The 15,744-nt window shown below is 32.0% G+C and overlaps 2 protein-coding genes across 3 annotated transcripts in view; both read left to right on the forward strand.

Annotated features, from left to right (window-relative positions):
• The window catches only part of LOC126978985 (FAD synthase-like), a 26,147-nt gene continuing 10,403 nt past the window's right edge, over window positions 1-15,744 (forward strand). For both annotated transcript variants that reach the window (XM_050828156.1, XM_050828238.1), the window contains exons 1-4: window positions 1-149; window positions 11,746-11,823; window positions 12,936-13,292; window positions 15,566-15,687. In XM_050828156.1, coding sequence (XP_050684113.1) covers window positions 11,758-11,823; window positions 12,936-13,292; window positions 15,566-15,687 — 545 coding nt within the window. In that variant the 5' untranslated portion in view covers window positions 1-149; window positions 11,746-11,757. The remainder of the gene's footprint in view (window positions 150-11,745; window positions 11,824-12,935; window positions 13,293-15,565; window positions 15,688-15,744) is intronic.
• Window positions 144-1,648, forward strand: LOC126976579 (tRNA (guanine(37)-N1)-methyltransferase). Its single transcript, XM_050825015.1, has one exon. It carries the CDS (start codon window positions 185-187, stop codon window positions 1,499-1,501), a length of 1,317 nt encoding a protein of 438 aa, XP_050680972.1. The 5' UTR covers window positions 144-184; the 3' UTR covers window positions 1,502-1,648.

Here is a 15,744-nt window from a genome sequence, read left to right on the forward strand (position 1 = left end):
GCTTACTGTTTTGAGTTTAAATATAAAAATATTTTTAAAATCAAAAAAATATTGTGTTAATAGAATCAATGAAACATTAAAGCTCCGCTACAAATTTAAAGCATCGCTCCTAGAGAACCTGTAATCTACATATCCTGACCTTGGAATAGGTTAGTATCCTAATTTTATTATGTAGCGTCATATTATGACTATAATCCGAAATATTTTTCACGGTTTTTTACGTGCCATGTCGAGTAATTCCAAAATACCAATAGCTCCGGTAGGTGTTCGGGGTATGCGTGATTTAGATCGCACAAAATTCTCATTAAATGTAATTCTACCAGTACTGAAAGTACGTGAGGAAAAGTTATCTAAAATAAGCAACATACTCAAGCAATACTTTCTAAAATTAGAGAATTTCAAGCCTGTTCAAGCCCAAGATGCTGTCACTAAATGTGTATATTTCAATCCGGAAAAAATAACACAATGGAATGAATTCTCCGAAAAAGACAAGTCCATTTTTCAAGAACATAATATTGATCATACAAGTTTTAGTTTGCAAAGTGTACAACTTTCATACGACAACTTTAAGATAGATACAATTTTCAAAGCAGTTCTCCCAGAGAATGAAGAGACAGTAAGTGGCTTCTCACAGATTGGGCATATCATTCACTTAAATTTAAGAGAACATTTACATGAATATCGCCATCTCATAGGTCAAGTATTACTAGACAAGATTAAAACATGTAAAACAGTTGTAAATAAAAGTAACATTATTGATAATACTTACCGTAACTTCAAGATGGAAGTGGTCGCTGGCACTGAAGATTATTTTGTTACAGTTAAAGAAAACCGGTGCAATTTTCAGTTTGACTTTTCTAAAGTTTACTGGAACCCTCGGTTAGGAAAAGAACATGAAAGGATTTTAAGCTTTTTAAATCCCAATGATGTATTATTTGATGTGTTTTGTGGTGTTGGTCCATTTGCGGTACCGGCAGCTAGACGCAAGTGTACAGTTTTTGCTAATGATCTGAACCCTGACTCCTTCAAGTGGCTCAATCACAATGCAAAACACAATAAGGTGAACATGAATATTTTCAGATCATACAATCTTGATGGAAAAGACTTTATATGTGATATTTTTCAGAAATTTGTCTCAAACATTTGTGATGGAACTGAGAAATTAAAAGAAGGAGCCAAAATTCATGTTACAATGAATTTACCAGCAATGGCTGTGGAATTTCTAAAACATTTTAATGGACTGCTCAGAAATAAAGAAAACACTGTGCATGTTGAAATAATTGCTTATGTCTATTGTTTCGCAATTGGTGATGATCCAGCTAGTGTAGCTAAGAAAATGGTGTCAGATAATATAGGCAGAGATATATCTACCTCTATACTTGATGTGTTTAATGTTAGAAATGTATCTCCAAAGAAGGAAATGATGCGCGCTACAATCAGACTCAATGATGTTATATTCAATGAATTGCAAGAGCCTCCTACAAAGAAGGTGTGTGTGTGATTTATTATAAGAGTGATTTAAAATAATGAAAAAAAAAACATTTAATTTACCATGTTTATGTTTTAACATTCAATGTTAACTTCAATTTTTTATAATGTAGTTTATATAAGTTTTATTTTTAATAAATTTATTAATTTAAAATTGTCACCTATGTTTTTATTATATATGTATACACATATACATATATCATCAAACAACAGAATTCAAATCCGAGTCCCTTAGCCTATCATTGTTTGCACTAAACACTGGACTATATGAATGAGGACTAAAAAAATAAAAATAGCCTTTATTTCTCCGAAAATTTACAAAAATTTCTAATAATAAATAAAGTGTATAAAAATCTAAATTATATCTCTAATTTCGGAGTGCCTATTGGCAAAGGCCTCCTCTAATTCTCTCCAATGTATTTGATCAAGAGCCACCCTAATCTAGTGTATACCAAGAGTATATTGGAGCTCGTCTTCCCAGCGTCTTGTGGGTCGTCCTCGGTTACGCTTACCATCCCGTGGGTACCAAAGGGTAACTTGCTTGGTATTTTCTCTGATTTCTGAGCTAGAGATTCTATCTTTAATTTTTATCCCCAACATACTTCTCCGCTGGCACACTGCTAGTTTGTTCAGTAAGGGCCCAAGCTTCAAAGCCACAAGTTATACAGGGTATGACACAGGTGGTATACACTTTCCTTTTAATGTTTATGTTTAGTTCCTTGCTTTTCATGATCTCCTTGAGAGACCAGTACTTCTTCCTTCCATTTGCTATTCTTTTTTGATTTCTTTGGTCATCTGGTCCCCTGAGGATATTATTTGTCCAAGGTAAACATATTCACTTATATGGTGAATGTGAATGGTGTGAATTTGATCTACAGTGCTGAAATTTTTTCGAAAACCTGCCTGCTAAATGGGTTGGTTCTTGTCTATTATTTTTGAAATTCGGCCCAGTATCACTTTTTCAAAGACTTTATAATTTGTATACTTTTGATATGAGACTTATTGGTCTATCATCTTTTGCGCCTTTTTTGTAGATGACTATGATGTAAGAATGACCTCATTGGCTCGGGATGTGGCCTGTGCAAAGAATGTCGTTAAATATTTTTGTCAATGGCAAACTTAGTTTCGTTTTCTTAACAATGTTTCCTCTCCTCAGCTAATGAGCTGGGAGGGGATGAGAGGGATGTTATCTGGCCCTGGTGCTTTTACCATCTTTTGCGAGTTTATAGCCTTCCTTGACCTTAGTATATGCCATATTTTCCTGTAGTTTGTCTGTATGTTCTAAGGTGTTTTCGTCAGTATAGAGGGTTTTATAAAAGTTTGTAGCTAGTTTTTGTATTTCTTTTCGCTTTGTTATGTTGTTTTTTTTTGTTTTTAGTTTGGGGACCCATTCTTTGCCTTTTTCCCTTAGTTCTATTAGAGCTTTCTTGAAACCACCTTCTTAAATGTGTTTTTCTAATGTTTTTAATCTTTTTTCTTTTCTATCATTTTTCATACTTTCTCTTATCTGTTTATGAAGTTTTGCTATTTTACTTAGAGTTCCTTTACTCTCCTGTTTGTTTATTAGTGATCTTCTTTCCTTCAGTAACTCCAAAGTTCTTTCGCTTGGTTTGGCTTGGGTTCTTATTTACAACTTCTTTTAGTTTTGATTCCGTTTTGTTATATTTTTCTTTAAATTTAGACTAGAGTTAGCGATTTCCAACAGTGACTTTACAGAGCAGGTATCAACTTTGTTAGAATCGTAGTCGCGAGAGAGCAGCTGTTTTCTGATAATATGTTTCCTAGATATTTTTGATGGTTGTAAGGTTAAACAGCTGCGCACCATTCGATGAATGGTGTTGCAGTTTAGTTTTTGGATAACATGTGTATATTGAAACGATTTCACCTTGTTGGTTAGTAAACATATATAGTATACATATAATAATCAATTTCGTTTTTGTAATCGCCTCCTGGAGATCTCCACGTCCATTTAGATTTAGGATTCTTCCTGAAGAATGAGTTAAGTAATGACAGGTTGTGTTCTATTAAAAAGTTTATTACTATACTTGGCCGTTGGCACTTCTTTTTCCATGTCCTTGACATCCCATTATTAATTCTTCTCCCGATTTTCCAGTTCCGACCTGTGCATTCAGATCTCCCATGACTATGAGGTGATTGATAGAATATTCGAGTCTGAGAGTGTGTTATAAAATAATTCTATGTCACACTTGTTATCCTTTTCTGTGGGCGCATACACCTGATTAATTGTCTGATGAATCATCTTAGGACTAAGAAGAAATATTGCTGAATTGAAAACTCATTTTTGAATTGTTTAAATAAGTACAAAGAATGAAATAATAAAAGCATACAAAGAATATGTAACAAGAAACCAAACTGTAAGCTATTGTTAAGAGGTTATGTCCCAACTCTATATCCTCTCCGGGCCCACACTGTGATGGTCAAGACCATAATAAAGTAAAGTATGGTTTGCTGAACTGAATAGTTCAATTGACAGAGGGAATGTTCGGATCGCAAGTGCATACTACATACATGATCTATTTGATAAACATAATATTATCAACATTATATAATGTTATTGTTATCATTATAAGAGTTCATGTTATCACTGTTAATAGTCCGGTCAATTTAGACCAATAAATGAGAGTGAAGTTACATAAAGTCCCAACAAGCTAAAAATCAGTGAAATTGTTCAAAACAAAATTATAAACAATATTTAAAATATGGAAAAATTTTTATTCTATAACTCTTTGAATCGTTATATCTCAGAAACGGTGGCTCGTAAGAAAAAAAGTATCGATACATTTTATATAGATAATTTTATCATCTACAATTTTTGTCCGAGGTATTTTTATGAAAAAAAATTCCGTTTTGCTGAAAATCGCGAAAAACTCGTTTTTTTGACCTTTGACCTTGAATAAAAAAAATCCATACACGGGAATGATGGGGAACTTTTAAACATTGTTTATAATTATGTTTTGAACAATTTCACTGATTTTCAGCTTGTTGGGACTTTATGTAACTTCGAATGTCTAAATTGACCGGACTATAATAATCTCAATCAATTTGTTAATCCAATCTTGGCTATACAGAGATTTATTTTTAATCTTTCCTTCATTTTCTATTGCATCACATTTACTCTTTAATGTGCAGGTCTAGCTATTGCTATAGCTTATTTTTAAAGAGAGATTAACACGTAAGAGGCTTACAGGAAGAAATGTGAAACATGAAACAAGTGAGGAATCACAGGAGCGAAGCTGGCCTTTTTGGAAAGGTGTACGCGTCATTTCGTATCGTCCCGGTAAAAGTGGTTACGGCTTTTGAGACATAACAAGTATATTCTCTGGGTGAGTGGCGCAGAGCCATGTCATTGGAGCTGTACTGCAGTACACTACAACTTGATATGTTTACATCTTTAATACCAAAAGTTAAGATATGTTTTGCTGTCCTTTGAATCGAGAATATGTTATTGCTATTTTCATTAACCTGTGATGGCTCGTGGCCCAAAATGTTGAGTTGTTATATCTAAGTGTTGTGTGTTATTGATGTGAACTCATGTTTATCCGCGTTGGGTACTTCTTAGTAGGCGAAACTGTTATGGGTTCGCGTCACTGACCTGCTCATGACTGGCGCACGCTATAAATATATATATGTATATATATAGTTCGACTCTTTTTGAATGAGTGAAATCTCGTGAGTAAATACTTATAACATTATATTCTGTGGTATATCTGTATTCTGTAGCAATATAGGTGACGTATCATGCAACATTAGTCCTTAGTGACATTGAATGGATTTAGAGAAAAGTTCAATGTACCTACATATATATAACTAGTGCATTGTGGAAATAGTGTTTTTGTTTGATTTATTATTGACGTTTTAAAAATAAAATGTAAATTGATAATTTTATAGTTTTTAAACATTATGAAATTTTAATACTAGAAGTTGTAAGTTTTTACTTCTACCGGCAGTCTCTACAACTGCCAATTTTTTTGGTATAATATTTTAGGTCACAAACTTGCAATGACATTTAGCATTACACAAGATTACATTACAACTAAGTACAAGTGACCTATCGAGTTATTATCTATCTATCTATGTATATAAAAATGAATTGCTGTTCGTTAGTCTCGCTAAAACTCGAGAACGGCTGGACCGATTTGGCTAATTTTGTTCTTGAATTATTCGTGGAAGTCCAGAGAAGGTTTAAAAGATGAATAAATAGGAAAATGCTGCTAAATTAAATAAAAACAACAAATTTGTTTTTCCTTTGATGTGTCGCAATTTAGTGACGCACGGTTTGACAGTTCTGTTGTGAAACAATTTCATTACGACAGCAGGGTGCATATTTTACGAAGTAATTTTTGATGTAATGATATATTATTGACAAATTCATATAAAAGCATTATTTTATTTATTACATACAGAACAACGTCTGTTGGGTTAGCTAGTAAGATAATAATAATCATATTTGATAGATATATATAAAGGTCTGGCTACAGCCCGGGTTAAAAGAGACTTCTCGCCTAGCACAGCCACTTTGTGGAATCAATGACCGGCTGAAGTTTCCCCGAACCGAAACGACTCAGGGACCTTCAATCATACACCATACTCCATCTCAATCTCTTGATCCCTGGTCTTGCAGATGTTGATGGAATGTTGGCTCACCACTTCCCGTCACCTGAGTCTCTAGCCCATTTGCCCGCTCTTATATTTCAAAATAAAACAATAATTAATATATCTAGTATAACTGTTGTATAATTTGATAAAATTCTAATTTTTATATCAGCAGTATTTCCATTAAGCGAAACATATATGTACATACATTCTTATAAGTGACGCTCCTCCCGTTGTTGATACAGATCACGGACCTTCTCCGACACTTCCATACTTGTTTCGTTAAAGACAATACCTACAGGCAGTAATTTAATAAACAATGCGCCACAATTCTTTTTATTTTCAATTAAATTCAATGACTTGAGAGTTAATTTTCTTAAATTAATAAGAAGCTTCACTTGCTAAACTTATGCCTGACTCTCATATGGAGAATGTTATTGGTTTCGCCAGTTTGTTAACGAGCGAGCGAGTGAGCCAAGTCTGCTATTGTTACGAGTATTATGTAGCAGTGTTTTCTAAAAATTATTACTAAGAAAAACTGCTATTTAACAATTACATACAAAAATGATTAGAAATCTTGAACCAACTAGCATAAAGATTATATTACTAAAATAACAAATAAATTATCCATTCTGTTCAATATCTCTAATCTCCTAAAGAGAAAATTTCCTAAAGTTTGCTAACTCGCCGTGAAAACGAGATCTGGAAAGGTCTTGAAACGTCGGGCTAACTAAAATAATAATACTTTAATTATTATATGCGTTTTACTTAAAGTTGGTAACAAAATAAAATTAAGGTATTTTCACCAGGACCGCAGAAATATTAAGGCCAGTACTTTTGTCCATGTTAAATGGGCAATATCTCCTAAGCAATTAATATTATAATTTTATTAATTCTCTTTCTTGACTAAACACCTAACCTTCACCAATGGAGAAAAACTGTTGGTAATAACCCTAGAGACTATTGCCAGCTTGATATGTTAATAAGTTAATAATAATTGCATTTACTTAACTACTTACTGTGTTAGTAATGTTATTTTATATAATTACCACTATAATTGGAAATAACTATAATAGCATAAAATATTCAGATTCAACTTGATTCGTGTAAGTCAGTTGACAATACAGCAGGGACAACTAACAGTTGGTAACATTGTCACGGTGGACGGTTGTGCCCTATATAAGCCAGAGCGCTAAGTTCCAGTGGGCATTACTTATTGTGTAATTGTAAGGAGTAACGCTGTCCAAATTGTATTAAGTCAGTTAGTACTATAATTATTAGTGAAAACGAAAATACACATGTTTCAATTTTATTAAGTGCGTTTAAATTACTAAACTCTTCTACACTATGTATTGCGTTCCTTATTTTGTAAGAATATAGTATAAGTAGAATATCTCTTATTAAGGTGTTTTTAAATTATGTTTGCAAAAATATGGCTTATAATTTAAAGTTATTATTTAGAGTTGCAGAAATTTTGCAATTCACAATTGTTTCTATTGTTTAATCATATACGATCTTCAATCTGTTAACAACAAAATTCGATTAGATAAGATTTCTTTGATAAATAAAATTATTTGAAATCACAGTTAGTTGAAAGTTAAGGTAGGATTAAATTTGTGATGTATTTTAAGACACTAATTTATTAGGTAAGTTTTTGAACGATACTTTATCAACATAATATAAGAATTCCTACTCTTTTTAATCTATATTAAAAGAAATATTAATTAGAAAGAAAAAACAAACAGTAAAGCCGAGAGTATGGTGGTTTGCCACCACATATTTATGAATAAAAAATCGTTTGTTTAAAATAAGTACTTAAATATTTTCTCCCGGAAAAACAAATGGAAACCTTTTCTTTAATAAAAAACAATTGTTATAATCAATTGTGTTCCATTTAATAAAAAATATTTTAATACTTTCATTCGAATTGATTTCACACTACGTTTAATATTGCTTAACAGTCACTGGCATAAAAATGAGCAATTTTGGGAAAATAACTTATGAAGCCAATAAATACTTCACAAATTATGTTAATTATATTTATTACTACTTTATGTAACATCCGTTTCACTAGCTTTTATAATAAAATATAGAAGAGATAAAGTAATAAGCATAAAATGGATGAAATAAGCCAACGAAACAAAGCGGTAACTAAATTCCAAATTTAAACCTTCTTGTCTTTATTTTACCTTTGCACTACAGAATTACATGACAGGGAGAAGTAATTTTAAAATTGGAGTGACTTTATGTATAAACGCGAAGTAAAGTTATTCCAAATTTAAAACTTTTTGTCTTTATTTTACCTTTGCCACTACAGAATTACATGACAGGGAGAAGTAATTTTAAAGTTGGAGTGACTTTATGTATAAACGCGAAGTAAAGTTATTCCAAATTTTAAACTTTATGTCTTTGTTTTACCTTTGTCATTACAGAATTACATGGCAGGGAGAAGTAATTTTAAAGTTGGAGTGACTTTATGTATAAACGCGAAGTAAAGTTATTCCAAATTTAAAACTTTGTCTTTGTTTTACCTTTGCCACTACAGAATTACATGACAGGGAGAAGTAATTTTAAAGTTGGAGTAACTTTATGTATAAACGCGAAGTAAAGTTATTCCAAATTTAAAACTTTTTCATTTTATTTTACCTTTGTTATTACAGAATTACATGGCAGGGAGAAGTAATTTTAAAGTTGGAGTAACTTTATGTATAAACGCGAAGTAAAGTTATTTCCAATATAAAACTTTTTGTCTTTATTTTACCTTTGCCACTATAGAATTACATGACAGGGAGATGTAATTTTGAAGATGGAGTAACTTTATGTATAAACGTGAAGTAAAGTTATTCCAAATTTAAAACTTTTCGTCTTTATCTTACCTTTGCCACTACAGAATTACATGACAGGGAGAAGTAGTTTTAAAGTTGGAGTAACTTTATGTATAAACGCGAAGTAAAGTTATTCCAAATTAAAAACTTTTTGTCTTTATTTTACCTTTGCCACTACAGAATTACATGACAGGGAGAAGTAATTTTAAAGTTGGAGTAACTTTATGTATAAACGCGAAGTAAAGTTAATCCAAATTTAAAACAATTGTCTTTATTTTACCTTTGCCACTACAGAATTACATGATACGGAGAAGTAATTTTAAAGTTGGAGTAACTTTATGTATAAACGCGAAGTAAAGTTATTCCAAATTTAAAACTTTTTGTCTTTATTTTACCTTTGCCACTACAGAATTACATGGCAGGGAGAAGAAATTTTAAAGTTGGAGTAACTTTATGTATAAACGCGAAGTAAAGTTATTTCCAATATAAAACTTTTTGTATTTATTTTACCTTTGCCACTACAGAATTACATGACAGGGAGAAGTAATTTTAAAGTTGGAGTAACTTTATGTATAAACGCGAAGTAAAGTTAATCCAAATTTAAAACAATTGTCTTTATTTTACCTTTGCCACTACAGAATTACATGATACGGAGAAGTAATTTTAAAGTTGGAGTAACTTTATGTATAAACGCGAAGTAAAGTTATTCCAAATTTAAAACTTTTTGTCTTTATTTTACCTTTGCCACTACAGAATTACATGGCAGGGAGAAGAAATTTTAAAGTTGGAGTAACTTTATGTATAAACGCGAAGTAAAGTTATTCCAAATTTAAAACTTTTTGTCTTTATTTTACCTTTGCCACTACAGAATTACATGGCAGGGAGAAGAAATTTTAAAGTTGGAGTAACTTTATGTATAAACGCGAAGTAAAGTTATTTCCAATATAAAACTTTTTGTCTTTATTTTACCTTTGCCACTACAGAATTACATGACAGGGAGATGTAATTTTGAAGTTGGAGTAACTTTATGTATAAACGCGAAGTAAAGTTATTCCAAATTTAAAACTTTTTGTCTTTATTTTACCTTTGCCACTACAGAATTACATGGCAGGGAGAAGAAATTTTAAAGTTGGAGTAACTTTATGTATAAACGCGAAGTAAAGTTATTTCCAATATAAAACTTTTTGTCTTTATTTTACCTTTGCCACTACAGAATTACATGACAGGGAGATGTAATTTTGAAGTTGGAGTAACTTTATGTATAAACGCGAAGTAAAGTTATTCCAAATTTAAAACTTTTTGTCTTTATTTTACCTTTGCCACTACAGAATTACATGGCAGGGAGAAGAAATTTTAAAGTTGGAGTAACTTTATGTATAAACGCGAAGTAAAGTTATTTCCAATATAAAACTTTTTGTCTTTATTTTACCTTTGCCACTACAGAATTACATGACAGGGAGATGTAATTTTGAAGTTGGAGTAACTTTATGTATAAACGCGAAGTAAAGTTATTCCAAATTTAAAACTTTTTGTCTTTATTTTACCTTTGCCACTACAGAATTACATGGCAGGGAGAAGAAATTTTAAAGTTGGAGTAACTTTATGTATAAACGCGAAGTAAAGTTATTTCCAATATAAAACTTTTTGTCTTTATTTTACCTTTGCCACTACAGAATTACATGACAGGGAGATGTAATTTTGAAGTTGGAGTAACTTTATGTATAAACGCGAAGTAAAGTTATTCCAAATTTAAAACTTTTTGTCTTTATTTTACCTTTGCCACTACAGAATTACATGGCAGGGAGAAGAAATTTTAAAGTTGGAGTAACTTTATGTATAAACGCGAAGTAAAGTTATTTCCAATATAAAACTTTTTGTCTTTATTTTACCTTTGCCACTACAGAATTACATGACAGGGAGATGTAATTTTGAAGTTGGAGTAACTTTATGTATAAACGCGAAGTAAAGTTATTCCAAATTTAAAACCTTTTGTCTTTATTTTACCTTTGCCACTACAGAATTACATGGCAGGGAGAAGAAATTTTAAAGTTGGAGTAACTTTATGTATAAACGCGAAGTAAAGTTATTTCCAATATAAAACTTTTTGTCTTTATTTTACCTTTGCCACTACAGAATTACATGACAGGGAGATGTAATTTTGAAGTTGGAGTAACTTTATGTATAAACGTGAAGTAAAGTATGTATATGTATTTATGTATGTTTAAGTAAGTATATTGTATTAAATATATCGTTGTCTTGCACCCATAGTACTACAGGCTATGCCTAGTTTGGGGCAAGATAATTTGTGTGTCTCAATATTATAAAAAAAAAAGTTATTCCAAATTTAAAACTTTTTGTCTTTATCTTACCTTTGCCACTACAGAATTACATGACAGGGAGATGTTATTTTAAAGTTGGAGTAACTTTATGTATAAACGCGAAGTAAAGTTATTCCAAATTTAAAACTTTTTGTCTTTATCTTACCTTTGTCACTACAGAATCAGAAAAAATAGGACATAGGCTCATGAGCTGCAACTTCTACCTGGTATGGGTGTAAAAGAGATTACCGAGAGTTAACCCACGACTATTTTGAACGTATGACCTTGATAATATGAAGTTGTATTGCGATAGAATTACTTGACCTTGTACGAGGCTGATAATATAAATTGTACAAAATTACCTTTACACGGTTCTTATAACATAATATTTGCTTTGTTATTATAGATAAAGCTGTTATTAAAATGTAACGTAACGAATTAATTTATTGGATTTTCCCTTTCAAGTCATATCGTTCATTTGTTGCGGTGGATTATTTCAGGGAGCAGGGAGGATGCCACAAAAGAAGGACATTGCCAACTTTGAAGACTTCACAGAAGTACTCCGGGAGTCCGAAGAGGTAATTGTTTTTGGAGTGAAAACTTCTTTAGCCGCGTTGGGCACTTTTTAGTAGGGGAAAATCATACGGGTTCGTGTCACCGACATGTATAGTTCGACACTTACGAAATGCTTATAGCAGTATATCTGTAGCTATACAGCTGCGTATTGTGCAACATTAGTGTACAACATATACTGTGCATTGTTAAAATAGTGTTTGTTTTTATTATTATATCAGTTGTTTGATTAATATATCAGAAAATAATTTATAACAATAAATTGAAATGAATAATTAAATGGTTTTTAAACATGAAATTTAAAATAATAATACTAAAAGGATTAGGTTTTCACTTATATCGGCTGCCGATGCCCAATGGATATAATATTTCCATAAGCCACTTAAAGTATCTTAAGAAGCAGATAACAGTGACAATAATATTATATGTTTTGTCAAACAAGAGTGAGGCTGGCAGATGATTTTTTCTGCAATTGAAAAAACCCATTAATGTTATAGGGGGCGTCCATAAATTACGTGAGGTGTTTTTTGAAATTTCTGTACCTCCCTCCCCCCCTAGTGAGGTGTCGTGAGATTTTATTCAACCCCCTCCCCCATCCCCCAATCTCACGTGAGATTTTCAAAATGGGGGTTTCTTAGTAAACGAGTTGGATTGTTATTGTAAAAAGAAAAAGAAAATTTGCTTCGTGCTTTTATTCACGACTAGTTAAGACTATTAATCAATATTGCTGAGAGTTATAGTGTAATAAAAATATAACAATAGAATACTTACTTAAATCGTAAATACTGTGATTAAAAAAAGAATATCTACTCTAATTCAGTCCATGGAGAATCATGCACGGTCTGAAGAGAGACTATTGGATCCAACATGTCCATATGATAAAATGGATCGAAATAGTATAACTTTTTTTGTTTCAATTAGAAAAAAATTGCGTGATATTTGCCCCCCCCCCCCCCCTCTCTGCAACGTAAGATTAGATGAGATTTGACTCAACCCCCTCCCCTCCTTAAACATCACACGTAATTTATGGACGCCCCCAAATCTTAATATTATGAATTATGACCGAATTAAGAATTAGTTGAGGCGACCTTCTTAGTACAGATAATTATATTTACAGATATTACAACAATGTTTCACTCAATTTGCACTCGATCAAGTGTTCCTCTCTTTCAACGGTGGAAAAGACTGCACAGTTCTCTTGGATATCACAATAAATGTTTTAAAGGAAATTTATAAACAGGACGATATAGCGAAGCGTCTCAAAGTAGTGTACATGAGAACGAAAGGACCTTTTAGGGAAATTGAGAGGTTTATAAAAGAGATAGAGGCACATTACGGCATACAACTATCGGTGACCGAAGGCGAGATGAAGATGGCGTTGGCAAACGTGTTAGAAGAAGACAAAAGGCTGCGGGCTTGTTTGTTGGGAACGAGACGGACTGACCCCTACAGTGAAACATTGCAGTTTCTACAGGTGAGTGTGTGTAAGTGCTTGGAAAGACGGACGCGGCGCGGTGATTCTTAACCTATTATATTATGTTTATAAGCATATAACCTATTATTTATTAAAATTGGCAAGTGTTATTTAATATTTACGCGATATGCGATTTTTATCACCTGCCAAATTATGCTCTAAGAAGACTGCATAAGAACTAAATTCAAATGAAAGTCCAGTTGTAATAAGAAATATAATAGGCAATCGAATATATTTTGTTTGGCTATGCAACGCGTTTTTTATGCAAATTTTTTTTTTTGTTCGAGTATATCAGTGCGGTTATAACCAAAGAATATAAATAATATTTGTATTTGATTATATCGCTTGACTGCGTATGACGTATTTTACTTATTAGCTAGGTATTATTAGTATAGTCTATATAGGAATCGGCGCATGAGTGCCGCAAACAATTCCACCTCATTTTTTTTAAATATAAAAATGTCTTGTTGAAAAATAACAATTCCTTGCAATTGTATAGACAATTTCGGATGATCGCATAAAAAATAGAAGCGGGATCACTTTTCGGCACTCATTCGCCGATTCCTCCTGGACTAATATTATCGCGCGTTATGAATGATTTTGAATTGAATAAATAAAATATAATAAAATAAAAATAAATTAAATATATAGGTATAATAAGTATATTTTATCATAAATAATAATTTTTAATCAGTCCTTAACGTGTAAAAAGTACGAAAGAAAGATTAATTTTTCAAATTGAGTATTTACCAATTAAAAGGATTAGGTACAAAGCAATAATGTTGAGGATAATATTGGACAGTGCACGATACAGCTTCATTCTGCAATATTATTATAGCGTAAAAAATAAAACCAGTCATTCTTTAGGTCATCACTAATGACTATGTGAAGTCAGAAAATAATTTGCATTATATTTTAATAAAATTTTTGAAGAGCTAAGCTTTGTTACAGATGTTTTTCGGAACTCTCTTTGACCTAAAACAGATGAATAACGTAGATGTATCATAATATCAGATACTAGTAAAATGCCTACTATTTATTAATTAATAAATTATGTTTAAAAATGCACATTGTATGTGCATTTTCTTTAGCTGACATTGAAAATCATTCCAAATTTGTATTTACTTTAGTTATTACCCAATAAAGATAGGTAATTCTAATCTTATTATGAAACTACGTTATGTTATGCTTTTAGGTTAAAAATATCGGCCTGTCTGCCTATTACTCTTTGAATCACCATTATTAGTGTTCCGTGTGTTTGTATGTGTTTCTCACATTATCCAATCACAACCACGTAAGCATCTTTATTAAACTCCGACAGCTCTAAAGGCATATTCACACTGCACCATTTTTTATTCAAGATCTTTTGTTATGTTGGAACTGAAATGATTTATTATATGTTATTACCTAAGCACTCCAATGTAGGATGTAATTGAAAATCATTCCAAATTTGTATTTACTTTCGTGATAGTGGGGCCGGTTAAACCTTGCACAGGCAGCCGGCTACATTATGGCTACCACAACGACACCTTTTTCTGCCGTGAAGTGTGTAAAGATTATTGTGTTCAGTCTGAAGGGCACCGTAGCTTGTGTAACTACTAGAAAAATGAGACTTAATATCTTATGTCTCAATGTGACGAGTGAAATTGTAGTTCCGCTCAGCATTTTTGAGTTTTTCACAACTTTTGAGCGGCACTGCATTGTAACAAGCAAGGCGTATCAATTAACATCCGCTGAACGTCCAGCTCCTCTCATCCCTTCTTAACATAAAAATGTATTACCCAATAATGATAATTCTAATAGGTTCCTATTAAATAATTGTTCTTCACGGAAAAATTTATTATATAAGTAGATAATAATATATATTGATATAAACCCAAGCCACGTGCATGCCTATGTATTATTCGCTCCTGTGTGGTTCAGTCTAGTGTGCATACACCTTAATCATAATTCCAATTTCAAGGTATATTTACTTATTTACCGAAATGAGTTATTTTAGACTTTCGTTGACTTTCTGCATTCGTGCTTGTCAGTTCGTCACATTCTCCGTGGCCTTAATCCCAAATATTTATATTATGGTTAAAAAATTAAACTCTTATATCTCCTTATTAAGACTCAATTTATAAACCTTAGTATATTATAGACTAAGGAGAAAATTTTCCTACAATTGCGGAACCTCTATCTCTTGTAAGTCCATAAGTGCAAGCGCCCTGAAATATGGTTGTGCCGCTCTATGACTGCACAAATTAATATAAAGATGTATATTCTTACAGAAAACAGATCCATCGTGGCCGCAAGTGTTAAGGGTGTCACCTCTTCTCGACTGGAACTATCATCAGATATGGTCTTATATACTACAAAGGAATGTGCCTTATTGTAGCCTCTACGGAAATGGGTAGGTTGTATCCATAAGTTTATTGTACAATTCCTACTCTGGACGCGTACTTGAAAG

This window comes from Leptidea sinapis, chromosome 1 (assembly GCF_905404315.1).
Source record: "Leptidea sinapis chromosome 1, ilLepSina1.1, whole genome shotgun sequence".
NCBI lineage: Eukaryota > Metazoa > Arthropoda > Insecta > Lepidoptera > Pieridae > Leptidea > Leptidea sinapis.